General features: G+C 56.0%; 1 protein-coding gene and 1 long non-coding RNA gene across 52 annotated transcripts in view; one reads left to right on the top strand and one right to left on the bottom strand.

Annotated features, from left to right (window-relative positions):
* Window positions 1-24,813, top strand: part of MYT1L (myelin transcription factor 1 like) — a 446,903-nt gene that overhangs the window by 414,149 nt on the left and 7,941 nt on the right. For 27 of the 50 annotated variants that reach the window (XM_070236766.1, XM_070236774.1, XM_070236764.1 and 24 more), the window contains 2 exons: window positions 16,307-16,398; window positions 24,555-24,664. In XM_070236766.1, the coding sequence (XP_070092867.1) occupies window positions 16,307-16,398; window positions 24,555-24,664 (202 nt within the window). The remainder of the gene's footprint in view (window positions 1-16,306; window positions 16,399-24,554; window positions 24,665-24,813) is intronic. The other 23 variants (XM_070236800.1, XM_070236786.1, XM_070236777.1 and 20 more) reach the window with 1 other exon arrangement.
* On the bottom strand, window positions 460-5,691 carry LOC138917945 (uncharacterized). Of its 2 annotated transcripts, none has more exons than XR_011426639.1 (5): window positions 5,379-5,691; window positions 5,009-5,130; window positions 2,519-2,621; window positions 848-961; window positions 460-752 (listed from the first exon to the last, which is right to left on the bottom strand). It is a non-coding gene; the product is annotated as an uncharacterized lncRNA (long non-coding RNA). The 2 variants fall into 2 exon arrangements; XR_011426638.1 differs by having other exon boundaries at window positions 2,511-2,621.

The following is a 24,813-nucleotide window of genomic DNA, read 5'->3' on the forward strand; positions in this document are numbered from 1 at the left end:
TGTCTCCGTGGACTGATGACTTTGGGACCTCATGTGCGGGGACCACATGCTATGTGTCCTTTCACACCTGCCTTATTTCCCTCAGCACAATGTCCTCGTGGTCCATCCGTGTTATAGCCTGTGACAGGATTTCCTTCGTTTTTAAGGCTGAATAACGTCCTATTGTATATTGACCTGCAGTTTTTATCTGTCGCACAGCTTTCCATGTATTTTATTGGGCAGGCGCAGCATTCCTCGCTGAAGGTGTAACAGCAGTGACCCTGGGCGGGGGCCGCGCAGCGGGGTCTGCACCTCTCTCTCCCCGGGGCCTGTGGCTGTCCGGGGCTGACCGGCAGCCCTTAGGGCCCTGGTCAGGAGGAGCGTCCCAAGGACACGGGTGGCGCCGAGATGCAGGGCTCCTCGAACCCCCACGTGCTGTGAACACAAAGAGGCTTTTAGAATCGGAAGGAAAGATGAGACTGAAACAGAAATTTCCTGTTTTATTCTCTTTTTTCCCCAAGTTGTGACAACTCATTAGATGACAGAGGATCACCTTCTGACAGTGTCAGCAGATAACAAAGCAGCAGTAAACAGCAGATGAGGCAGGAACGCACACCGTGGCTCCCGGGGCCCCCGGAGCACGCCCACACCACTTTCCTCTCGCACAGGTCACCCCGGATATTCCGGGACAAGGACGTTCAGAGTCGACAGGAGCTCTGGGCACCCCGAGGCCCCATTTGTCGTGAAATCGTTTCCATCATTTCACAGGGAGTCTGTCAACAGGGGAGAGGCAGGGTGAGGGGATCTCCTCCCGGCCCGTTTCCTGAGCAGAGCTGACGGGCAGCACGTGGAGAATGTTCTGTCTTACCTTTAGGACAGGCCCATCTTTCTAGACAAGCAGTGTTCAACGTGAAAAGCGAGTCTTTCAAAACCAGATGCGTCCTCATATAACTAAGGCAAACGTTTCTACTGAGACGTGCTCCTGACACCCAGTGATAAAAAAAAAAAACTGAATTCCTTTTCTTTTCTAATTATAGACAGCACATTTTAAAAACATCTGCCCCCCAGGGCGAATCCATTTCTGCTGTTTCTCGAGCGTTTGAGGGTGACAGGGTCTTCCCGCCGGGCTCATCCCCATCGCTTGTGAAGGCAGCTGTGAGCGCGGGGCCCCACAGGGCTCAGCAGCAGGCCAGGGGGACCCTCCGCGCACCAGGGCCCACGCCAGGCTCCCAGGCCTGTGTGGTTGAGTGGTCTCGTCACCGTTAGGATGGACGCGGGATAAATCACAGGAGGAACAAAGTCGAGACTCTCAGGCCGACCCTCCCCCAAATGAGGCCCATGACCAGAGGCGACCCAAATGCCCAGAGGGGAGGAGTCAGGTAATTCTGTACAGCAATTAGAAGGCATTGTGGAAAATGCCGATTTTATATATGAGGAGCTGAAGGCCAGATGACACAGGTCAGGAGCACGCTCCTCAGTTCCAGCTCATACAAACTGAGGACAATGCTCAGTCCAGCCGGGAGGCCAACACGGCCGGTGCGTGGGGCGTGCAGCCTGTCCCCTCCATTCTACGTTTGGCTCAGGACAGCCACTGTGGGATGGTGAGAAAACACAGCACTCGCCCTCCCCAAGCCCAGGACCTCACATTGAGGACAAATGTTTACACCAAGACCCCACACATAGGGCAGATCAAATGGGATGAATGCTCAAATCAAGGAAGAGGACACGGTGGGAAAGACAGGTCTTCGACTCAGAGAAATCAGACAGGCATCTTAGGAAACTGAGACCTGTTAGGTACATTCCCAAGGAAACCTCAACCCGCACCCAACCCTCTCTCCTGAGTCCCTGGAGCTGCATCAGTCACTCATTTCGTTCAGCTAACAGTGATGGAGACGCCTTCAACGGCATCCCTGATCACCACGTCAGGCTCTGGTTGACAGAGTTGGGTACCACTTCTCTGCCCTTAAGAGAAGAGGAAGACTCTGGGCAGGAGGAGGCTGTGCATAGATAGAAGCCACCACGCAGCAGAGGATGGGGTCAGGAAGAGAGGGGCAGGGTCCAGGGCAGACCAGGCTAGACAGACAGGCTCTACCGGGAGGAGACTTGGGCTGCATTTTGAAGAAAGAGATGCCCTTCGCCCTGGGGAAGGGCGGTGTATGAGGGGGCTTTAAATGGAACGCCGAGTCTGTGTTTCACACGCCCCATCCTGGCAGCTGCGGAGGGTTTGACGGCACAGGGAGACGGGTGAGCAGCCCCTAGGGACCCAAATGCAAGAGGACGGGCGCTGGGTCCGTGCCATGGTAGCAAAGACGGAAGGTTAGAGAAACGTTCAGGAGTAAAACCAGCAGGGCCAGTGGGTGAAGGCTGCAGGGGACAGGGAGCCAAGCAGGGGAGCAACTGCAAGGACGGTGATGCTGTGAGTCAAGAACATGGGAAAAGAGGTACATTTACACAAAAATGGGCACATTGAACTGTTCAGGCCGCCACAACAACATGCAATAGACGGGGTGGGCTAAGCAACAGAAATTCACTTTCTCACGGTTCTGGAGAATGGAAATCCAGTATCGAGGTTCCGGCAAATCTAGTCAGTGGGAAGCTCCATCTTCCTGGCTCGGAGACGGCCACCTTCCCAGCGTCGTCAGCTGGCAGAGAGAGAAACAGCTCTCCAGTGTCTCTTCTTATACTCCTATGAGTTAATCCTGCTGGAGCGAGGCCCCACCCTCACGGCCTCACTTAATCGTACTCACTTCCTCAGAGGCCCCTTCTCCAAAACCAGCCACACTGGGGGTTAGAGCTTCAGCACAGGCATCTGTGGGACACGTTCAGTCCACAGCAGTGGGGGAAAGACAATTATTTCATTTGAAATACATAGGCTTCAGGTTTTGTGAGATTTTGAAGCAGAAATGTCTGCAGGCAGCTGGAAGTCAGGACAGCGCTCTGGAGAGAGCACTGTAAGAATGAGCAGGGGCTGGGTCAGGACCGGCCCCACAGCCACCCAGGGACCAGGAGCAGAATGAGAAGAGCGGCAGCAAGGACGCGTGGGCAACCCCAGCATAGGCGGACAGGCGGACCAGAGTGAGGCCATGACAGAGACAGGCGTGCGACAGGCAGTGTTTCGAGGGCCCAGGCATCTGGGAGAGGAGAAGGTGGCCACAGGATGGGGTGGCAGAGAGAGAGAGACCCGGGGATTACTGGACTCCAAGTTTAGGAGGGCGGAGACGTCAGGAACATGGCAGTCACCTCAGGGAGAGGTCAGAGAAGGCGCCCGATGCCAAAGCAAGACGGAGATGGGCCAGAGGGCTAAGGAAAGGGGTCAAGTGGTGACAGGAGGTTGTGACACCAGAGAACCATAGAGGAGACAAGCAAACAGCACTCAGAGTGACCATAAGGGCTTGGGAGCAAGGAGGGTGTCACAGGAAGAGAGAGACTGGGCATGTTATTCATCTGAAGGGAAGAAACCGGAGATGGAAGGAAATTAATGACACAGCGCGGGCTCGGGACTTGACGGGGCCAGATCTTAGAGGAGGTGAGAAGACCAAGCACTAGAAGGTCAGGAAAGATGAGTGAGGATGTCAGTGAGGAAATGCTGTGCACACCGGGCTTCCCCAGAGGACACAGCCACGAGTGAGCGGGCACCTCAGGCAGGCGCCTTGGGGAGGGCGGGAATGCCCTGCTGAGGAGCGAGTGAAAGGCCATGAGCTGAGCGAGATGAGTAATGGGGATGCCGAGGCTCCCAGGAAACCCTGACCCATTACCCGTGACCCTCGGGGGAGGCGTCGTCTTTGTCTCCCGCAGCACTCAGCCGTCAGGGCGCAGAGAAGGGAAACAGACCTGCAGCTCTGACGCAGCCCCGGGGAAATGCAGGCGCAGAGGTGACATGAGGCGTGGCTGGTCCAGAGGATGATGAGAGCAGGGTGCAGGATGGGTAGGGAAGGGCAGAGAAGCTGGGAGGAGGTGACTGGCTGGGAAACCACATCCAGATTCCTAACGTGCACCCACAGGTCTCCTTGACCTGGCCCTGTGCCCTTGCTCCCCTACCCACCTCCACCGCCTCACCTAGCCTCTCTGAGCTGCCAGGACCCCACACACAGCCTAGTGTTTGACGCCTCCGTCTTCCCGTTACCTAGAATACCCTTTTCTCCACCTCCCCATCTGCCCCGTAAATGCCTTCCGGTCCTTCTAAATAATGTTGCTTAATGCTATTTAGCATTTGGTGTGCACCAAACACCTTTGTATATTAACCCTCTTAATCTTCATAACAACCCAGGGAAATAGGTACCCTAATCATCCGTTTCAAAGATTAGGAATTGAGGCAAAGAGAAGTGAAGTAACTGCTCAAGGTTGTACGGTTTGTCAGTGAGCCAGGGTTCCACCCCAGGCAGCCTGATGCTCCAACCCAGGGCCCCTCTCCTCTGTGCCTCTTCTCGACTCTGATCCTTTTTATCAACTTATTGAAACCGCCCCTGACTTCTCTCTCCAGGAAGCGAGGTCTGTCCCTTTGCGCCCCACCACTGAGTGACTGCAGGGTCTGTTGTGCTCTGTTGTGACTACCTGTGTGTATGCATGGGGACCATTTCTTAGTTCCCGCATGTCCACTGCACCTCGCTCATGCCTGCACATATCAGCGCTGAAGAAATGCTTTTATGCGTCACTGACTCAACACAGTTTTTAAAAGGCTGGTCAGAGTTGTGGTTAAAACAGGGAGCAGCCGTGTTCACTAAATGCAGCTTGAAGCACCTGGATGTCATCAGACACGAATGCTTCACCAGGTGCGAAAGGGCCTGGAGACGCGAGATGCCAGGAGCATGGTCAGAGGCCTTAGGCGGAAGGACAGGGAAAGAGGAACCCCAGAATGTTCTGCCTGGGTCTGAACTGACTCAGGAGGCGACTGGCCCAACTCCACCTCCTTGCAAAGACCCTCGGCAAGCCTGGGTGGGGATGTCAGGACTCAGGCACACCGTGGGGCCGGCAGAGGCAGGAGAGAGCTGCAGGGCGAGGGGAGGGGAGGCGGCTGGAGGGGCCTCTTTACCTGTTGAACCTGCTTCTTTGTGTGTAAGGATGCTGAACGTACATCTCTGCCATCACCTCAATCCCACTCCACTTCAAGGCAGATTAGGAAGATTCTCCAAAATTAAAGTCACGATTCTAACCCTGAAAAATAAATAATCTTAGAAGTCCTATCTTTTCTCATAGGGCTTAACCAAAATAATTTTTTTAAAAAATCACCTCCTAGACACTCTTAAACCTTTTCCACCTGGACCATATGATCTGGTTTATTTATTTTCAGTTCCCCCACTATCTATCATAAATGAGAAGGTAGTCTTTTTTAGAATGTTTATTTTGCTTGCTTCTTCTCAAGAGAATTGTAGTGAAAATAAGTCACCATACTGAATACTTACCAGGTGAGTTATTTTTGTGATCAATCATCTCATTTAATGTAAGAGCTAGGAAAGGCTAACTGCCATAACAAACACACCCGACACTGGCCCCAACAGAGCAGATCTTGCCTTCTTGCTCACATAACAGAACTGGCTGGGGAACAGGACAGAAGTACTCTGCCATCTTCAGCACATTTTGCAAGAGTCTGTCTCCATTCCACAACCGGAGGGAGAACAAGAACGTGGAGGATCCACGGCAGAGAAGGAGGAGCACACACCTCCTCCAACTCCTGTGGGCAGAACTCAGTCCATTGTATCACCTAAAGCAAGGGCCGCTGGGAAGTGTAGTCCGCCGTGGGATGCTGGGAAATGTAGTCTACCTGTGGGATGCTGGGAAATGTGGTCCACCCGTGGGATGCTGGGAAAGGTAGTCTTCCTGTGGGCTGCTGGGAAATGGACTCTGCCTTTGGGATGCTGGGAGTTGTAGTCTATCTATGGGATTCTGGGAGATGTAGTCTACCTGTGGCATGCTGGGAAATGTAGTCTATCTTTGGAATGCTGGGAAATGTAGTCCGCCTGTGGAATGCTGGGGAATGCAGTCCATCCATGGGATGCTGGGAAATATAGCCCACCCATGGGGTGCTGGGAAACGTAGTTTTTGTGAGCCCAAGAAGAGGAGGAAACGTTTATGCATCCTGCCTCTCTGTGATGTCGAGCTGCCGTCCTTTTTACAAAAACGTGTAAAGTCAACCACACGACCCTGAGATCTGTATGGTTCCCATTTTAGAGCTGAGAAAACTAACTCAAGGAAGACCAGTCACTCACCTTCCCATGCCAGTAAGGAGAAAGCTGGGACTGTCCAGTGTTCTCCATCCGTGGGTCACCTTCACCTCACTCACTCGGTACACCTGCAAGACCTAGGACAGGCGTTCACAGTGCAGGTACCCGAGAAACTATCATTAACGAGGGCAGACAGCTACCTTGTCTCCTAGGTTTCATTTTGGTCTCGCAGGATAGCTCACTAGCTGCTCTCCAGGGCTAGACCGGGAAGCAAAGTGGGGCGGACCTGCTCCACCCCAGCCGTCCTCACCCCGTGGAACGCCCACTGCTCTGGGCCGAGCACAGCCGTGTCCATGTCTGCCAGTGAGCGGGACGGGGAGGCCTTCCGCTCCCTCCCATGGCTGAGCTCTTGGCCCCTGTCGCCAAGACCACACCCGCACAGACGGAGGACACTAAAGGAGGTTCGCGTTGTTCTTCTCTCAAGACCTTCTCTGATGATAAACCCAAATTCCACAGCGTCAGGGAGCGAAATACCGCCCGTCCAGCACCTGCGATCCGAGCCGTGGACGAGCCCTGGGGCCTCGCTGCGAGCACTCGGACCCTCGGCCTCCCACGCGGACGCTCCTCCGCCGTCCGGCTCTCTGAGTCCGGTCCTGGTCTGCAGCCCAGAGCGCGGAGGGAGCCGCGGGGCAGAGCCCGGGCGCTCCAGACCCGGCGGTGACTTTCTGTTAAGGCAGCATATGCGAAGCATCCTACTTCACACTAACACGAGAAGAAAGGCCTCCCAGATTCCAGCCCTCTCTGTGACCTGCCGGAGAGGAGGAGCGAGGAGCGAGGGTCCAGGTGGCCCCCTCCAGGAGGAGCAGACGCGCCGAGGGAGATGGGACCCTGCGCTGAGTGGACTCGGCGGGCTCCTTGGAGGGCACTCCCGGGAACGGCCGCGCCCTCTTCCACGCCGTCCACACTGTTCGGCCGTCTGGCCAGGCTGCCCCGCCGCGGGGGACAGGGAAGGTGCCCCTGTGGTCTGCCCACAGCCTCTTCTCCGGCCCGAGGTCTGGGGTGTTGCCGGAGGGGGCCGCAGGCAGCAGCCACTCTGTGCGAGCTGCAGCCCCCCAAGGAGGGTCGCCGGGACCCTGCCGAGGACCTGGCTCTGCGCCTCCGCGCGGCCGGCCTGGGGGCCCGGGGGCCTCCGGCCTGTTGCGCGTCCGTCCACCGGCACCCACCGCCCCGAAGGAGAGAGGAGGCCTCCACCGGCGCCACGACGAGCCCTCAGCTCCTGCGTCCTCACCGCCTCCGGCCCGCCAGCCTCGAGCTGCCCCCTGGGCACCGGCGGCCACAAGGGAAAGCCTCTGGGGATTTGCATTCGCCGCCCTTCGGGGTCCGGCCTCCTCCGGGTCCTGGTCCCGACGCCCCGGGGGACAGGTCCCCTGTGCACCGCCCTGTGCTGACCGCTGCCCCCAAAAGCGCCTTGCGCTCCACCTCTTCCATTTCATTCTCAGTGGTTTCCTGTTTGAAGATGTTTGAAGATCCAACATCTGTCCCAAACTGCGAACCCGGAAGGGCCGCGAGAAAAGTCGGAAGCCCGCCCTCTGTTCGCCTTCCCGGCCCGACTCAGCCAAGGGTCCCCTGCAGCCTCTGCCGGGGCCTGTCACTGCACGTCGCCTCCTGAAGCCCCTCACACGGCCGGCTCCAGCTCGTCTCTCCGCTGGGGGGGCGGCATCAGAGGGCGGGGATGCAGGGTCCGCGGCCTCGGCCCCAAGGAGCAGCGCCCGGACGCGGGGGCGCGGGGGCGCGGGGGGCGCGGTGCCGCCGTCTTCACCGCTTTCGAGGAGTCTCCTGCCGGGTCTCTAACGTCCCATGGACGCAGGGGCTTGAGACAACGCCCGCTGGTCATCTCGGCCCCCACGGGTGGGCGCCCTCCGCTAGGGTCAAGGTTCAGGTCAAGCGTGAGCAGCGCGTCCCGCCCCGAGCTCGCAGCCCCTCCATGCTCCCTCGGGGTCTTGGCAGGAGTCAGTTCCTGGGGTCGGCGGACTGCGGCCCCTTCTTCTTGCTGCGGGCGGCCCTCGGGGGCAGAGTCGCCCTCGGGTGCTGGCCCCTCAGCCCCTCCCTGCGTGGCAGCCGCTCCCTCAGGCGGCAGGGGCACCTCCTCCAGCGTCCAGGGCTGAGCTTCCCGCAGGGCCCCCTGGTCACCGAGAGACCGCCCGTCGCACGCGCCCCTCGCTCCACGGGCGGGGGCGGATCCTGCACGCCCTTGGGCTCGGCCTCCCACGGCTGCCGTCGTGGCCACCAGGCCGGGGTCTCGGGAGAAACAAAACCCTCAGCGCCGCCTCTCCCCCAGGAAAGAGCCTGTTGTAATTCCACGGGAAAGACCGACGGACAAGCCAAAACTCAACCGTGCGGACAACGAGGTCCTTTTTATCTCCAGTAAACAGGGAGGGAAACTGATCTCTTCAAAGACTTCAGGTCCGGTCTGTGATCTAATCTGAATTACAAACTCGGTGTAAAACGCGTGCACACGCACGTGCACACACGTGCAAAGGCTTCGAAGCTTCGTGGTCAGTGGGGGCAGCTCCGACCCCAGATCTTTTCACTCCTCTGATCATTTCTGATCAGCACAACATCACCTAGATTGTAAGCAAATAATGGTTCTCAGCAATGTGGCAATTTTTAAAACGTGACTGTACTACATATAAATTGTACAAGTCTGTTTTCTGTGATGGAGCTGGTTTCTGTTCTGTGCTCACCGTGGACAAGGACTTGCTCCGGGGGGCCCAGCGCCTCTGCTGTCTGCTCCCTGGGCAGTGGGCAGCCCCGAGGCTCCTGGCTCCTGTCCTGTCTGGTCTGATGTCAGCCCCCAGCCAGCCCCTTGTCTCCCAGTGTCCTGCCAGCTTCCTCAGCTTCTGGGCTGTCTGCAGGGTGGAGGGGCCTCTGGGGTCCCCCTGACATGCTGTTCTGGAGGGGTGAGGCGGGGGAGCTCGCACCCGTGGCCCTTTCTCTTCTGCGGGTCCTCCTCTTGCGGAGACACAAGGGGACCCTGGGGCCTCCCCTTCAACCCGCCGGTGTCTCCGCTCTCCTTGTTCCTCCCTCTCCCTCCTCCTTCTTCTGCTCCGAGAACCTTGACCTCGTTGGACAGATTCCTCCAGATCTGCGGTGTAGACACCGACTTCTCTCCGACCCTGGGCCTGGCGTCCACGACACTCAACCGTGAAACGCAAACCCTTTTTCTGGCTTCAGCCCCAGGAACAGGTTCCTTCGCAGCAGATGCTTCTCGTTCCAGCAAAAATGGTGGGAAAATAAGTAGGAAGACACAAACGAGTGAGCTGAGATCCTCTGCCCATCACGTTCTGCAGCCCCGAGGAGTCCCCGCTCCCCCTGCATCCGCCCAGCCCCTCTCAGGGGGACCGACCCCCATGCAGCCGAGCGGGCAGCCCACGGCACCCACAGACGCCCAGGCCAGAGCTGTCCTGCCCAGGGTCATGGTCCCCATGGCCACGCGTGAGGCTGACAGGCGCTGAGGCCCCGTCCCTGCGGCAGAGGGGCCGTCGTATAACGTCGCCTGATTCGGTTGACATGAGCTTACCTGGAGTGGCCATGCGGGCGGCTCCCACAGGGACGCACGGTCTGAGCGGTTCCTGAAGCTGCAGCCATGGGCATCCTGTGGGCCCCACCCGCGAGCTCCGGGTCTGCCGGCCACCCCAGCCGCCTCTGGGGTCACCCACACTCCCGCCACACGGCCGCCATGCCTCCTCCGGAGCAGGACCCCGAGGGAGGACAAGTGGGCCGTTGGAGCGAGCCGGGTGAAGACAGGTCCCCACCTTCCCACCACTGCAGCCCCGTGGGGAGGCCACCCCGGACTCCCTCCTGAGTCTGCGGCCGCAGGGTCTCCTCGATTGTCTGTCATCTTCCCTCCCACGTGTCATTGCAGCTTGAGCAAACTCGCGGTAAATCTCTGTCCACGGAAGAGCATGGTCGCATGGCAGAAGCAACAGAAATCCTATAGGAAATGGGGGAACGTCTGGGCCAGGAACCCAAACTAGTAACAACCACGATGGTGTCAGTTTCCTGAGCTGCCATGACAAAGACCACGAATGGGTGACGTAAGACAACACGGATTTGTTCTCCCAGTTCTGGAGGCCAGAATCGGAAATCAAGACCCAGGCAGGGCCGCGCCCCCTCTGAAGGCTCGAGGGGGGACGCCCCTCCCTGCTTCTCCCAGCTTCTGGTGCCGCATCCTCAGGGTCCCTGGGCTGGTGGGCGCGTCCCCCGTCTCTGCCTCCATCGCCACGTGGCTCCTCCTCCTGTGTTTGTGTTTCCTCCTCTTCTGAGGGCGCCAGTCACCAGATTAGGCCACTCTGATCCAGTGTGGCTTCATCTTGACCTGATTTCCGCATAAGGCCTATTCACGGTTCCGTGAGTGAGGACGCCCACGAATCTTTTTGGGGGGCTCAATCAACCCGCAGCAATGATTGACACTAAATTTAGCTCTGAGTTCCCCGAGCGAAAGGGGAGAGAAAAGGAGCAGCAGCTTCTGTGTTGTCTGTCAGGACAGGGCTCAGCGGTCAGCAGCAGAAAACGCACGGGGGGCTGGCGAGACCCACCTTCTTCATCACAGAAGCACGCGGGGCGCCAGGGCCCGTCTCCACGCCTGACACGGGGAGCTCCCGTCTCAGGCTCTCCTTTTGTCCCGGACGCAGAGCGGCTCCCTCGTTAAGGACACTCCACACGGAAAGACCCCCTACAACCCCCCATCCTTGAGGGGAGAGACCCCCAAATACTATGGCCATTCCCTGTGGTCCATACTATGGACCACACCTGGCCGGCGAGGCTCCTGGGGCCTCTCACACGTGGTTTATCATTGAGGAAGAGGAAATGGGTACTGCATTCCCAGCCCTGGCCCCCTTCACCCAGCAGAAAGGGGAGCTCAGTACCGGGACCTAGAACACAAGAGTGGGCTGCTGCACTGACACAGGAATTTTGGGTGGAATGGCAAGCCCAGCCCCCTCACGACCTCAAAGTGGCTGCTGGCTCTCTGCACTCTGCATTCTCCTCCACCCCAGCCCATCAGACAAGATGGGGGCCTCCTCTGGAAATGAGCGGATCCAAGAGACAGGCCTGTCACGACCAATATTTGGGAAGTGTGAACAGACAGCCAAGGAGCACCAGCCACTTAAGGAGAGCATGCAGTAACATAACAGAAAGCACAGTGAACACACTTAAAAAGGGAAGAAAAGCTCAGAAAAAACAGACATTTCTGGAAAGAGAAGAAATATTTTTTTAAAAAACTATGATTTGTCATCAGACAGAAAAGGAGAAAAGAAAGAGTATTATAATTTATTATATTCGTAATCCAAGAAACAAAAAACTGGATAAGTGAAATAAACAATTCAGTTGAAGTTTAGAATATAAAGTTGAGGAAATCTCCTTTAAATTATACAGAGAAGAGAAAAGAAGATGAAAATATTTTTCATAAAATAGAGAATTCATGAGGTTTAGTGACCAACTAATAGGAGATTCTGAAAAAGAGAAGAGAGAAAATGGAAGACAGAAAATTGTCAAAGGAAAAATACAAGAAAAATTGCAGGGCAGCAAAGGTCTTGAGCTTTTGAGGAGATCTTGAGAGTTTTGAGAAGTTTCGGCAGCTTGAGAGCTTGCGTTCCTGAGTTCTGAGGACCGCCTCACTGAGGATGAGAAGGCACATGTCAATCAAGGACCCAGAGAAACAGCCAAGCAGCAGCCTGGGGGCGGCAGGAGGGGCAGCCACGGGACCTGCGGACCACATGGACCAGCATTCTCCAGCGCCCCAGGCCCTCCTGCGGGGGGGGGGGGGGGGGGGGGGCGGTGCGCCTGCCCAGTGGGTGGTCCGGAGCCTGGTTTCCATAGTTACATGTCACTGTCAGCCCAGCCAATGCAGAGCCCTGCCCTCTGGCCGCAGACACAGTATTAAGCGTCTGCTCTCCAGCAGAGACCGCGGAGGGAAAGACCCAGAGAGCAGACACGTCGCAGTCCCGCAGGCCTGTGTTCATTCATTCACGTGGCAACATTACTGAGTGCCCTCAAGTTCAGCAAGGAGTGTTAGGCCTGAAAAGGGGTTCATGACAGAACAGCTGTGGTCCTTACCAGGTGCACGTGAAAGACCCCCCACGCCCCCCATCCTTGAGGGAAGAGACCTCCAAATACTGTGAAACCTGATGGCCTGGACCCAGACACTCACAAAAGCCTACTTTGCCCATAACGCCTCCAAAATGCCGCAGGTTGAGGGGGAAACAAGAAAGAGAAACAGGCACTTGGGCAGCCTGCTGGTCCCTGGCTCGACCCGCGCACGCTGGTTGACTTGGTGGGACCCCGCGAGCTGTAGGCCCCGAAGGCTCGCCTGTCGGCCGTGTGAGGCCCAGCTCCTGCTCCAAACGCTTCCCTCTGTCCGTGGCTCCCAGGATGCGCTGCTACGCACAGAGGAGGGGGTTGACTCAGAATGCATTCGGGGAAGAAACTCCAAATCTGAGCCAGCAGAGATCTGATAAATAACCAGAGGCAGAAGTTTCTGGAGCTCAGAGGACACCCTCTGCCCCCTCTGGACACATGCCCCTGGGGTCCCTTGTGAAACCACGGAGTCCCGGGAGGCAAATTCAAAGCCGGCTGCTCTGGTGGGCAGATGGTGCGCACTTTGATGCTAAGGCGGGGAGGCCGCTGCTGCGCCATCGACGTCTGCTTACGGAATGACATCCTGGTGGGAAGAGTCAGTGATGACACGTGCACAGCACTGTAACAGGGAATTGTGTGTGTGCTGTGCATGGAGCGCATCACACCTCGTAGGAGTCATTCATGCTAATGGGATCATAATAGCGACCGTGAATAGTAAAGAGCAAAATGAATGAGGACTCTCAATAGCACAAACCGGTGTAAAGGGAGCTGCTGGCACCTGGATGAACGTGTCTCCGGGTCGGGCCTGAGTCACAGACAGGACGGTCCCAGCCCCCGTCTGGGTTCTTTGGTCCTGAATTCTCTGCCTCCCAGCCACTCTCGGCAAGAAACAGTCTGAACACACCCCCGACCTGCTCTCAGATTACTTATTTTCCTTCCCAATGAACCCTCCTCCTCCCAACGTCTCTTGAACCACGTCTCCCCGGAATTTTTACTTCTTTAGGTATTTTCAGCTGTGATGTTCTCCTGCAGGAGGTCCCTTTGGGGCCAATGTCCTATAAAAACGTCAGGCCTCCGGTCTCCTTCTAAAGCGCTTGCCTGGAACGCTCCCCGGAATTCCCGGGGCGCCGGGGCCCGGGGCGGCCAGCGCCGCGCTGGAGCGGAGCCTGCTGACTGTTTGCTGCCCGGAGCGTCCCAGACCTGAGGCTTCTCGGCTCCCGCGTGCGCTCCGAGCAGCCGGGTTTCCACTAAAGAGCGTCCGCAGCGGCCCGCGGGGTCTGCACGTCAGGCTCCACTCCCACCGCGCGAGACCGCCCGGGTCGCTCTCCCTGAGACGGGGACCAGCTCGGACCCCGGGACCCCCGCCCCCAGAGGGTGAGGCTGGGAGAGCCGCCGCCAGACGGCGCTGGACCCGCGGCCGCGGCGATGCAGCTGGGGACCGAGGCCCGAGGCCGAGCGCGCGGGTCCGCGTCCGCACAGAGCGCGGCTCCCACGGCTGCCTTCGCGTCCTGATGCGGTTCCCGGCTGCGGCCGAGGGCTCCGGCCCCAGGATGGAGTCGGTTCTGAACCTCTGCGTGGGTCCGAGAATCCGTGTCTACGCGGTCTCCAGGTCCTCCCGCTGCCCGTCCCGGGCGGGAACCTGCAGTCTGGTGGCGCCGGGGACGCCCCTGCGGCTCCGCGGCTCTGCTTTTCTGAGCCTGCCCCTTCGTCCTCCCCTCCATCACTGTCCCCAACGTGCCTCTGGCCGCCTTATTTTCGGGGTCGGAACTCGGGGTGGGGAGACGCCCACTGTGGCAGCACCCCATCCACGAGTGTTCCCGGAAGGCCTGCACGTGCCTGGCGGGGCCTCGAGGAACAGCCCTGCGATGGGGGGAAACCGGGAAGGATGACGGGGGATCGAAACTAACCCAGGTCGAGGGTCGAGGGTCGAGGCTCCAGGGCGTCTGGGGTCAGAGCGGAAGGGGCTCAGCCAGGCCCCCGCCGGGCCCTGATTTGTAACAAGCAGTGAAGAGGAATCAGGAGGCGGCCGCGCAGAGGGGGGAGCAAGCTGTGCCGCGGGCATCCCCGCAGCCATGGGGGGAGCCGCCCAGTGCCGGGCCCAGGGAGGGTGGCGCTCTGCAGAGGGCCCCGGGGCTCAGGGCACCGGGAGATGGCTTGGGCTGGGGGCACTCCTCCCGAGAAACCACGTGTTCTAGCACGGGTGGCGGCTATGAGTTTCCCGGGTGCCTCCAGTGTGCGGTGCTGACGAGCTGAGGGGAGCCAGCCCGAGGCCGCGGGGCCACCAAAGGGCAATCACAGGTCACTTTGGTGGCAGGGAGAAGAGGAAGGAGTTCTGAGGGACACTCGGCTCAGAACACAGCTGTGAGGCTGGTCACAGGGTGGACAGCGATGACGAGGAGGCTGGCCTTGGGGCACCAGCGTAGAACCCCCTTAGGAGAATGACTCTGCTCCTGGGGAGCCCCTCAGGGCCTTCCTGCCCCCACCCCACCCACCGTGCCATCAGGATCCCAGAGCCTCTGTTTCCTGGGGTTTTCTGGGGAGCTGACCTCAGGGAAGGGAGAAGACAGGGCCTGGGGCTGGTGGCGCCCCACTGGGTTGAAGCCCCGTGCCGCTTTCCCCGTAAGTCTAGAGGCGCTGTCAGCAAACAGCTCACTCCAGCGAGGTTCTGGGAAGAGCAACAGACACAGTGGCCACTGAGCATCGCAGGGATGTTCAAGAACAGAGCCAGATGCCAGCAGCCCAGCAAGGTCACGTCAGAGACACTGCAGTGTGAATGGTAAAGGACGGTGAAAACGTCTGTTGTACAAGATATGTTTTCCCTGCAAACAACTGTAACATCCCCATCAGAAAGTATTTTAGAAAAATGTCTGAAGAGATGTTTAGAAATCCTCATTATATTAATGTAACATTGAACAGTGGTTTCTAGTAACAATATAATCTACGCCGTCACTGGGTATGGGATGGGTGTCGAGGTGGATAAACCCCTAGCCTGGCGTCACTGTGCTATGGACGGGGCCCACGGAGCACTGAATATACGGATGAAATACAAAATTATGCATGTGTGAAATAAATACATAAATTACTCTACACAAACAATTTTTCATTTCATCCGTATGTGAAGTGCCAGGTGGACCCTGACCACCAGTGCAGAGGGTCCTCCAGTGGGGATCCTTTGGATGATAGCTGGGGTGAGTGGTGAGAGGTGAAAGGTGAGGGGTGAGGCAGGCATGGTGGGGCCCAGACTTGGGCTCCGTGAAGGTGCTCAGGATGAGAACGTTGTCCTCAACACGTCCACAGCAAGAAAGGAAAGAGGAGAGCCTCCTGTGCACGTCACCAGAGCCCTCAGCCCAGTTCCAGCGCAGAGCGCACACGGGCGGAGGGACAGCTGTGGGCACAGACAGGAGATAGCGGGCAGCTTGAAGCCGCACCTCTGGCACTAGCTTTAGAGCATTCAGTGAGATATTGACTTTAAACCTCTCTTTTTATGCCTGGGATTACTGCAGAATAACTCCCGTGTGGCGGGAGGGGAACAGAGGGACCGGGATGTGCCGAGACAGTGATGGAATCTGCATGTGAGCTCGTTATCCCGACCCTTTTACTTTTGTTTGTTTGAATTAGGTTTTGAATTCAACCCTTGTGTAAATTTGACACTTTACGTAGTAACAAGTTTTTTAAAACAGGTAGTCACTCCATAAAATACCAAACAGCCCTAAAGACCCACAGTGAAGGGCACATCTCCCTCCAGCCCTGGGGCCCCAGAGCTGGGCCCTCACCCAAGGCCGCCTGCAGCCTGGGCTCCCTGGTGTCGGGCACTGATGTCTGAGAACCGCAGATGGGCACATCCACCCCGTGCACAGCGGGCTGAGCTGTGTTCCTCGATCTGGCTGTTTTTCCCATTTGCGACGGCCCTTTTCTGGCGAGTGGCCTCATGAAATGACGCGGGACATGCCTGGCTCATGACCCTTTCTGTGCAGGGCTTGGGGCCTCTGGAGAGCCGAGACTCACACCGTCTCCTGTCTTCTTGTCCTCAGTTTGTCGGGATGCCCGAGAGCCACGTCGGCCATGAAGAAGGCGAAGCTGTCAGGAGAGCAGATGCTGACCATCCGACAGCGGGCCAGCAACGGTAACCGCCATCCCCCGTCCCTCGCTGCTCAGGGGCAGGCAGCAACCACACCCTCGTGTCCTCCGGCCTAGCTGGAGCCCAAACAGTTATGGCTGGCCTTTCTCAGGCAGTGGAGGCGGAGTCAGTTTTTGCCCCACCTGTAAAGCCAACCCCTGACTTTACCTCCCACCACAACACAAGCCCAAGTCCAGGGTGTGCTCTCCAGAGTCCAGTGGCTCCTCCAGGGCCTCCTCATAGAGGGGCAGAATCAAGGGGCCCTCAGGCCACAAAGCAGACACGGCCCCCGCCCGCTTTCCTCTGCTCCCCCTTCCCTCCCGGCTCTCGGGGCCTGATGTTCTGGAGTCCTTCTGCCTGCCCCTCTGCCCCACCCGCACGCATCTTGTGTAGAAAGTTCTAGGGGGCCGATGAGAGGCCGCAGAGAAGCCTGCAGGGCGAGGACAGTACACAGCCCTGGGGACGTCTCACGGTCCCCGTATCCGTGAATTCGCCTGCTCACTAAAATGTATCTGTAACTCCAAAATCCACACTCGCAGCACAGGCCCCTCGCGGACTGAGCAGAGCCGAGAGAAATTTGAGTCTGGCCTGCTGCGTGCTCCCAGCAGAGGTGGAGCGAGGCGGCACTCGCCTGCTTGTTCCAGCCCATCCGCCAACAAGGGTCCCTCAGTGCTGCGTGTTTCCCACTTCTGTGCTTTTGCGTTTAGGAGCCCCCAGGCCTCGTGCTGTCTAGGTCCCTAAGGGAGGCTGCCAGGCGCCTGGGGGAGAGGACGCGTGTGGAAGAAGCTGCCTTTGGCCTGAGCTAGTGCTGCTGCCATGAGTTCACGTTAGCAAACCGACAACGTACATTAAAAAGGTGTCTTTAGACAAAACACACGCAAAACACGCCTCCGTGGGGATCGGTTGACAAAACCACTGCGACCAGAGGCTTGCAAGGGGCCGGCAGGTCCCCCAGAAGCAACGGTTCCATGTTCGCTCGCCCCATGTGTGCGGTGACTTTGTAGGACAGACTCCTGAGTAAGGAGAGCTGGGTGTGGTGCGTAACCGCTCAGCAAACCGGCCGCCCTGAAGGCAGGGGCCGGCCTCCTGCTCAGCCCCTCAGGACTTCGTGACCAGCGGGCTTGGGCAGAGCGAGAGTTACGGTGAAACTGGGGAGCAAGGCGCTCGCCTGACTCTGTGTTCCGCAAAGGAACCAGCACGGCGAAATGAGGGTCCCTCCTGGCCGGAAGTCCCCTCAACCATCACAGATAGACGCGACCTATAACTCTGGCCCTGGGCAAGAGCCCAGCCCTCCCAGGCTGGGGCTTTGTCCTCCACCAGGGACCCACTGATTAGGAGACAGAACGGGAGGAGCTCCCTCGTGAGTAGGTACACAGGCCTGGGCCATGGTCTGGAGGCTTCCGCAGGACATTTGACCCTTCATTTGAGGCCCTGAGGACGGTGTGAGAGACTCAGCGTGCACCTGCCTACACGAAACGTTCCTTATGTGCGGCCCCTCATTTCCTGGGAAGATAGTCGGGGTCACCGTATTCATCTCTGGAAGGCTTGGGTTCCGCGGGCCCAGCTCTCTGCCTCCCACTTCTGTCCTGCACACGGTCAGGAGCCAGAGAAGTGGAGATTGGTCACACAGCGCACCGACCTCCGCAAGTTCTCAGCCCGCCTGCAGTCCCAGCCGCCGGCCTGGGGAAGCCTGTTTTGAGACACTAGGATCACCAGCGTCTCTTCTCTCTCGGCCATCAAAGGCTGGTGCTCATTGCCAGGAAGAAAGCAACATTACTGAGCTCTTTCCAAAACATTTAGTGTGACATTTCACCCCCAAAACAACTCTGGCGTTAGAATGAAAATCCTTAGACACGTTTACCTGAGTTTCTATCCGTGTATGACTTGCTAATGAAGGCAGTGGTAGTTAGACAGAGGCCTGGTGCAAAGTGAACAAGAAGGAAAGTAAGAAAGCACATTGGGAGAGTGGATCTGCAAACCCCGAGGAGGAGCCATCACTGTGCTAGGCTGGGCCGCAGGCAGGGCATCCACAGGGCTGGCGTCTCTGTGTTATTCACCGTCGCCTTACCAGGGGCATCCAAACTCAGAGTCCGCTTTCTGTAGCCACCAGACACAGCTGTTAGTGAGAAAGCCTAGTGCCCTCTTGAAGAGGTGACAGTCAGTGTGGGCTGTTCCTGTTCTCTGGAGGAGCCAGCGACCGGCTTCATCCTGGCTGGGCCCCCGGCGCGGGGCATGGCTCTGGTCCGCCGGGGTCGCCAGGCTGGGGTTGCCATCGCCCATTTCTCTGCATCTGAACAGAGCTCACGCGGTTCTCGGCGTCAGGGCAGAAACAGCTCTTCCCGCTGTAGGCTCTATTACACGCGTGTCCACAGGCGAGGACCCTGGGAAGCCCCAGGTCGCCCGGAGAATAAGTGGCAGCAGGTCAGACCCGGGTCTCCCCAAGCCCGAGTCCTTGCTGGAGCCTGGGGCCCTCGGTCCTCCTGGTCCTCACCTGTCGGGGCCCCTTTTGTGCCAGGACCGGACATTGCTCCTAAACCGCAGAGCACACTTCTCTCTGTGAGAAGGCTGTGGTGCAGGATGCAGATAACCAGCCATCGTATCTGCATCTGTGTGGCTAACTCGATGACGAGACGGGGGAATTTACCGCTGTTCTTCAGGGCACAGAAGTGTGGATATCCCGTTTCCCACTGCACTTGTACCTTGAAAATCAAAAGATCCGGCTCTGATGTTGCCTTAGCTGTATGTGTGGAGGAGACAATCTCTCTTCCTCTCTCTTCTTGAACATCGAGGGTATAAAACCTCATCCCAGCTCACTCTTATGCCGTCATGTGTGACACACGAGCCCAGAAGCTTCCCTCCCTCGGTGCCCTTGTCTGGAGCCACAGGAGCGCTGAGGTCTCAAGGAGACAACCATGAGGTTCCGTAGCTGACCCTGGCAAGGCGCTTCCTGTCTTGGGATTCCAGCGCTTTCTCTCCAGCACTTAAATGAATGAGAAGGAGCTGTTCTCAATGTCCTTGAAGCTCTCTTCCAGCCCTAAAATCCTTTTTCTCAAGTTAAGAGAAGAGTCTGCGCTCATCTCTTCCCGACAAGATTGTCATTATTCTCCTCATCCCGCTGAACGATCTCGTATAGTCAGTCAGCACTCAGCCCCCTCCTGGCAGCCGTGTACTGAGACTTAAAGTTCACTGCTGGCCTGTCGGCATCTTTGCCGGGGGTCCCCTGGCTTCCCTGCTTTTTGGCCAAACCTTCAGGAGAGAAGGAAATGAGATCATTTTCTCTATCATCATAGAATACTGGAAGCTGAGGGGAGGAGCTCTGACCTTACGGACGAGGAGGTGCTGCTCCCTGTCCAGGCCATTACTTCACCCAGGCAGCACCCTGCCTGAGAGGGAGCAGGCCCGCCTGCAGAACTTAGTCAGAAAGTTTAGTTCCCGCTCAGCCCGGCAGTGGGGCCAGGTGCTGTGTGTCGCCCAGGCCACAGGCACCAACAAGCACGAGGCAGCTGCCTTCCCGGGGCCACCCCCGTGTGGGCCTAAGGGACCGGGGTCTTTGCACCTGGGTCTGGCAAGCTCTTCTCTCTAGAAATGGGTGTCACACAGAGGCACATGTGCCCGTGGCTCTCGGGGTTGTCCTGGGGGTGAGTGGACACAGATTGCTTTAAGGAAATTAGTTTCCAAACCTCAAATTCCACATGACTCTCTCCAGAATCCAATGGACCGAGATTCTGCCTGTCATCTGCCAGCTCTTTCCCCACCCCTTGTGTCACCACCTACCTTCTCCACCTTCAGAAAGAAAGGTTACTTCTGAGTCCTGGAGCAAGACATTTGCATGCACCTAACAAGGGAGGGCTCACAAATGCTGGTCTCCTGAGGGCGCATCCCAGGAGGGCAAGAGGGCAGGAGGGCAAGAGGGCAGGAGGGCAGGGCCAGAGAGCTCCAGGGAGAAATACGCAGGCACTGTGCTTCCTATTTCATCCAGGCAAAAACTCGCATCTTCATCCGCCCATCCGTCCATCTATCCGTCTATCCACCCGTCCACCCATTGCTCCTAGAATAAGAACTAGAGATGGAAAGGTCATCATGGAACCCTTGCCCATACTCTTATTGGGTTTAAAATGGTACTGACATCTGTCAGAAAGTTGATCTGATCTGTGTATTGATTTGATAATGAGCCAGATTTGCTAGTTAGTTTATGTAGTGGACATTTCTCATAAATTTTATAAACTAAACATTCTGACCCAAAGTTTTGATGGAAATATATTGAAAGCACTTTGCAACCTATGATTTTGCGGTAATATGTATATTTTTTTGGTAACTATTTAAACTCATAATAAAAACTTTTAGATGTCGACTTTAAGACTTAGGAGGAGGAAATTTGCATTGTTTTTAATTCTTTAGTTCAACAAAAATGGAAGCTCACTGCACTAGACCGCATAGAATGTTTTTCCTTTCCTTTCAATTATTTGTCAACTCACACTAATGTGTCAGCAGAGCAAAATTAGTTTGTGCTACTTTTCAGTCAAAACACAGATAAGTTTGTAGACACACAGATGCTCCGCTGGTGTTTGCCATCTTGAGCAGCGCTCGACGTTTAACTTCCCTCGTTAGCCACCATTTATCGAGTTCACTGTGGGTCAGGTGTCGTACATGGTTCATTTATTTCTTGTAGCCACTCTGTCCGATAGGGACCATTTTTGCAATGGGAGAATTTGAGGTTTAAAGGGATTCAGAAAATTACTCATCACAAAATTCTCAAGTAGCATGAGATAGATTTAAACTCCAGGTCTGTCCTGTTTCAAACCCCAGCTTCTAAAACCTCTCGTCAGGTGGCTCAGAAATGCCTCCAGACCTCAGGAAATCTCCCCGGTAGTGTGACCTCTATCCCCTGCTTAGATGTGGTTTTCCATGAAAGTTGACTAGAAAATAATCATTGTTGATGCTTTTTCATGACAATTCAAGCCAGTAAAATGGCCCCGCCAGTTTTCACCTATGCTCCAGAAACCCCGCATTCTCTTCTCATAACTTTATCAGAATTCCTCCGAGCTTTCGTGGCAAGGATCTAGCACCGAGACAAAGTCATTGACATTTTGGGGTGTTTGACGTGCTTCCCTCTGTATCAGCTGCCATTGATGGAGCACCTCTGACAGCCAATGAAGGTGATTTAACTGGAGTTTTGGGGAAAGCTCTGCTGTCTCACAGATCTGCAGGGGCACGGTGGTCTTCACACTGCCCATCTTTAAAGGGACAGTTTGCTTGTAATTCCACTCCTCCTCTCTAATGGAAATGTGTCATCTGGATGTTTGGAACCGGCAGATGCGCAGAGCATTTTTCACCTTTCCTATTGAGAATTACCTGAAATTAAATATCTTGATCCAACAGCTCTGGGGTCTTCAGTGGATGGCTCCGCAGCAAGAGCTGCACACCAGCTTCGTGTGCAGGTTCCAGGCCTCAGAAAATCCACCCGTCACAGCCTGGGGAATCGACGTCTTATGAGTATTCAGGTCACCGCAGGCCTCGGCTTACATGAGAGATGTTCTCAGTGCCTTTGGACTGCTCGCAATTTAAAGGAATTCTGTGGGGAATCCCTATTAAATGATAAATTGATTCATAATTCAGTTGCTTCTCCATCCAGATTGTTATGCACTGGGTTTTCCTATTCGGGGTGTATCTGAACTTCTACTATAAAAAAAGAATGACATGACCACCTCCTTGATTGAGATTCCTGTGTGCCAAGTATTATATACATCATCTCAATTGATCCTATTTTTTTTCCTGGTAAGGAAGATTGGCCCTGAGCTAATATCTTTGCCAATCTTCCTCTATTTTTTGCATGTTGGATGCCACCACAGCATGGCTTGATGAGCAGTCTGTAGGTCTGAGCACTGGATCCGAATCCTGGGCCGCCAAAGCAGAGCTTGTGAACTTAACCATAACACCACTGGGCCGGCCCCGATCCTAATTCTTAATTTTGAAATATTGCCGTAAAAGGCTGTTCAGATATGAAAAGGGGAAGAAAAAATAATAGCCCACACCTGAGAAAGGGTAAACTCCATTACTGGCAACTTTTTAGGATACCATTGAATTGCTCTGGGGTGCACTTGATAAGAAGGGAAGCTTTGTTGTGTTCTGGACCCTGCGAGACGCTGGCAGGCGATGCACTCTGAGAGCTAAGTGGCAGGTCACAGGTCATGGTCTCAAGACCGTTGCTCTGGTTAGCGGTCCATGCCCAGTCCCTCTGGGTGAGGTGGGGGCACCGGAGGGAGGAGGGAAGTCTCTGAGGGTGCTCAGACCAGTACGTCTGTGAAGCCCCCTTAACTCCTAAGGCTGACTCGTGGGAAGAAATGATCCAGAAGGAAGGGTAAATGGGAAACCAGTCACATGTGCTTCCTCACTGCTTTTGTGAGGAACGGTGTTGGGGTGGAAATCGGACTGTTACCAGGAAGACTGCTGACTCTTCCAAACCATTTCACTAAAAACCACAACTAAGACCCAACCCCATTGATCCCAGCACTTTCCCTCTTTGTCTTTTCACCATCGCGGTGGGGAGGGACCCGGTTCACCCGGTCTCTGCAGTGCTACGGGGTTGTCTCAGGTTGACCGCACCCCTCGGTCTGCAGAGCTGAACACAGCATGTCGCCCTGACCCCAGCTCCCTGCAGAGGCCTGGGCAGCGTGTGCTCCCTTGGGTTTGAGTAAGGCTCCCTTGTTTTGCCGCTGACTGATGGGAATGGCAATTCCACACCCTGGAACGTCAAGGTGGTTGCATTTGCAAGATTTCTGCTCTTCTTCCCCGTAAGGACACACAACCATGTGAGACCAAATGGCCCAAACTAGAAAGGGTCAGGATCTCTCTGATCCTGGCAGTGCAATGTTGCAAGCAACTGAGCACATCAGCCAAGCCAGCCGGTGTTGACAGTGCCCCTTGTAATGCAACCATTCGGCCCCTGTGCCAGAGAGACCAGCACCAACCCCTGCAGCCCACTCAGGGCCCAGGCTCGTGGGCGGTCATCTGCCTGGGCTGTCCTCTCCACGCACAGGACCACGGCTCAGGCAAGCACAGGTACTCGATCCAGATGAGCTTCTCAATGTCAGCTCGTATGTCCTTTCTACCATTCAAGATGAGGGGATGCTTAGTTAAAAGTCAGATATTCAGAGAGCCCTTTTGTGACCATGGACCTGCAGCCTGTCCCTGCCCCCGTCATTCTCTTCCACATTGGACGGCTTCCTTTTAGTCAATGGGGTGGGCCGTCCTCAGCTCTCGCTGCATCAGGTTTTTGCTCACATGTCTGTCAATAGTTTTCCCACCTGAATCTCAGCGTGGTGGGGGCAGGGACCGTCAGTCTCGTCTGGGGGTGAGACAGAGAGAAAGGCAGAGAGGGAGGGAGACAGAGTGGCTAAGTGAAGGAGAGACTAATGGACGGAACCAGGTAAACCCGCATCCGGGGCAAAGGTGCTTCAGCTGTGGCAGAGGCCCCCTGGGGCTCTGATTACTTATCTGAGGAGATTCACTTCCGGTGCCTCGGGGCGGGTGGTCTGCGTTCCCTCAGTCGGTTTCTTCTGGTTTAGATGCCTTTACGGTAGGGAGGGCAGTGGCAGGAGACAGAGGGACACACAATTGTGACTATGCGTTTTTTAATTCAAGAGTATATGAGTCAGGAAGGGCGCTGGTGTTGAGAAGGATAATTTCCAGGGCTTTCACGATACCTCGGAGGTGGGGCCTTCTGGCCAGGCGTCTGCGATTGTATTGCTGGAGCATTCATTGTGTCCCGGGGGCTGCGGCTTTCTGTAAGTTTGCCGTGGCTGAACCAAGAAAGAAGGCATACACGGACTTCTACAGAAACTATGATTCCATGAACGATTTTGAGCAGACAAGGAAGGCTGGCACCTTTCAGAGCCCCGAGTGATTTTGGAGTGTAAGGAACTTCTCTGGGTTGAGTGCCATGGAAGTTTGTCACCCGTTGACCTGTGTTCCTGAACTAGGAAACATGAATATTTGGGCTAAGAACTAGTCTCTCTTGATAGATAAACAATTAAGAAATATTGTGGAAAAAAAAGAGTCTATTTTCCCAGGACATTCAATTCCGAATATAAAAAGAACAAAGAGATCTACCTGACTAATGTTTTCTTCGCAGTCGTTTTCACGTTCTTGCATTGTCGCCGCAGGTATCGAGAACGATGAAGAGATCAAACAGTTGGATGAAGAAATCAAGGAGCTGAACGAGTCCAACTCACAGATGGAGGCCGACATGATCAAGCTCAGGACTCAGGTAACAGTTTTTGAAGCCCTCAACCGTGGCCGTCACGCGTGCCTGGCGCCAGAGAAGCACGCAGAGCGCCAGCGTCCACAGAGGCGTCTTCTCCTTTCCTTTGCTCTTCTTTCCCTTCCTTTTTTCGCCTTACGTCTTAGTTTTCTGCTGAGATC

Source organism: Equus caballus, chromosome 15 (genome assembly GCF_041296265.1).
Source record: "Equus caballus isolate H_3958 breed thoroughbred chromosome 15, TB-T2T, whole genome shotgun sequence".
In the NCBI taxonomy this organism is placed as follows: Eukaryota; Metazoa; Chordata; class Mammalia; order Perissodactyla; family Equidae; genus Equus; species Equus caballus.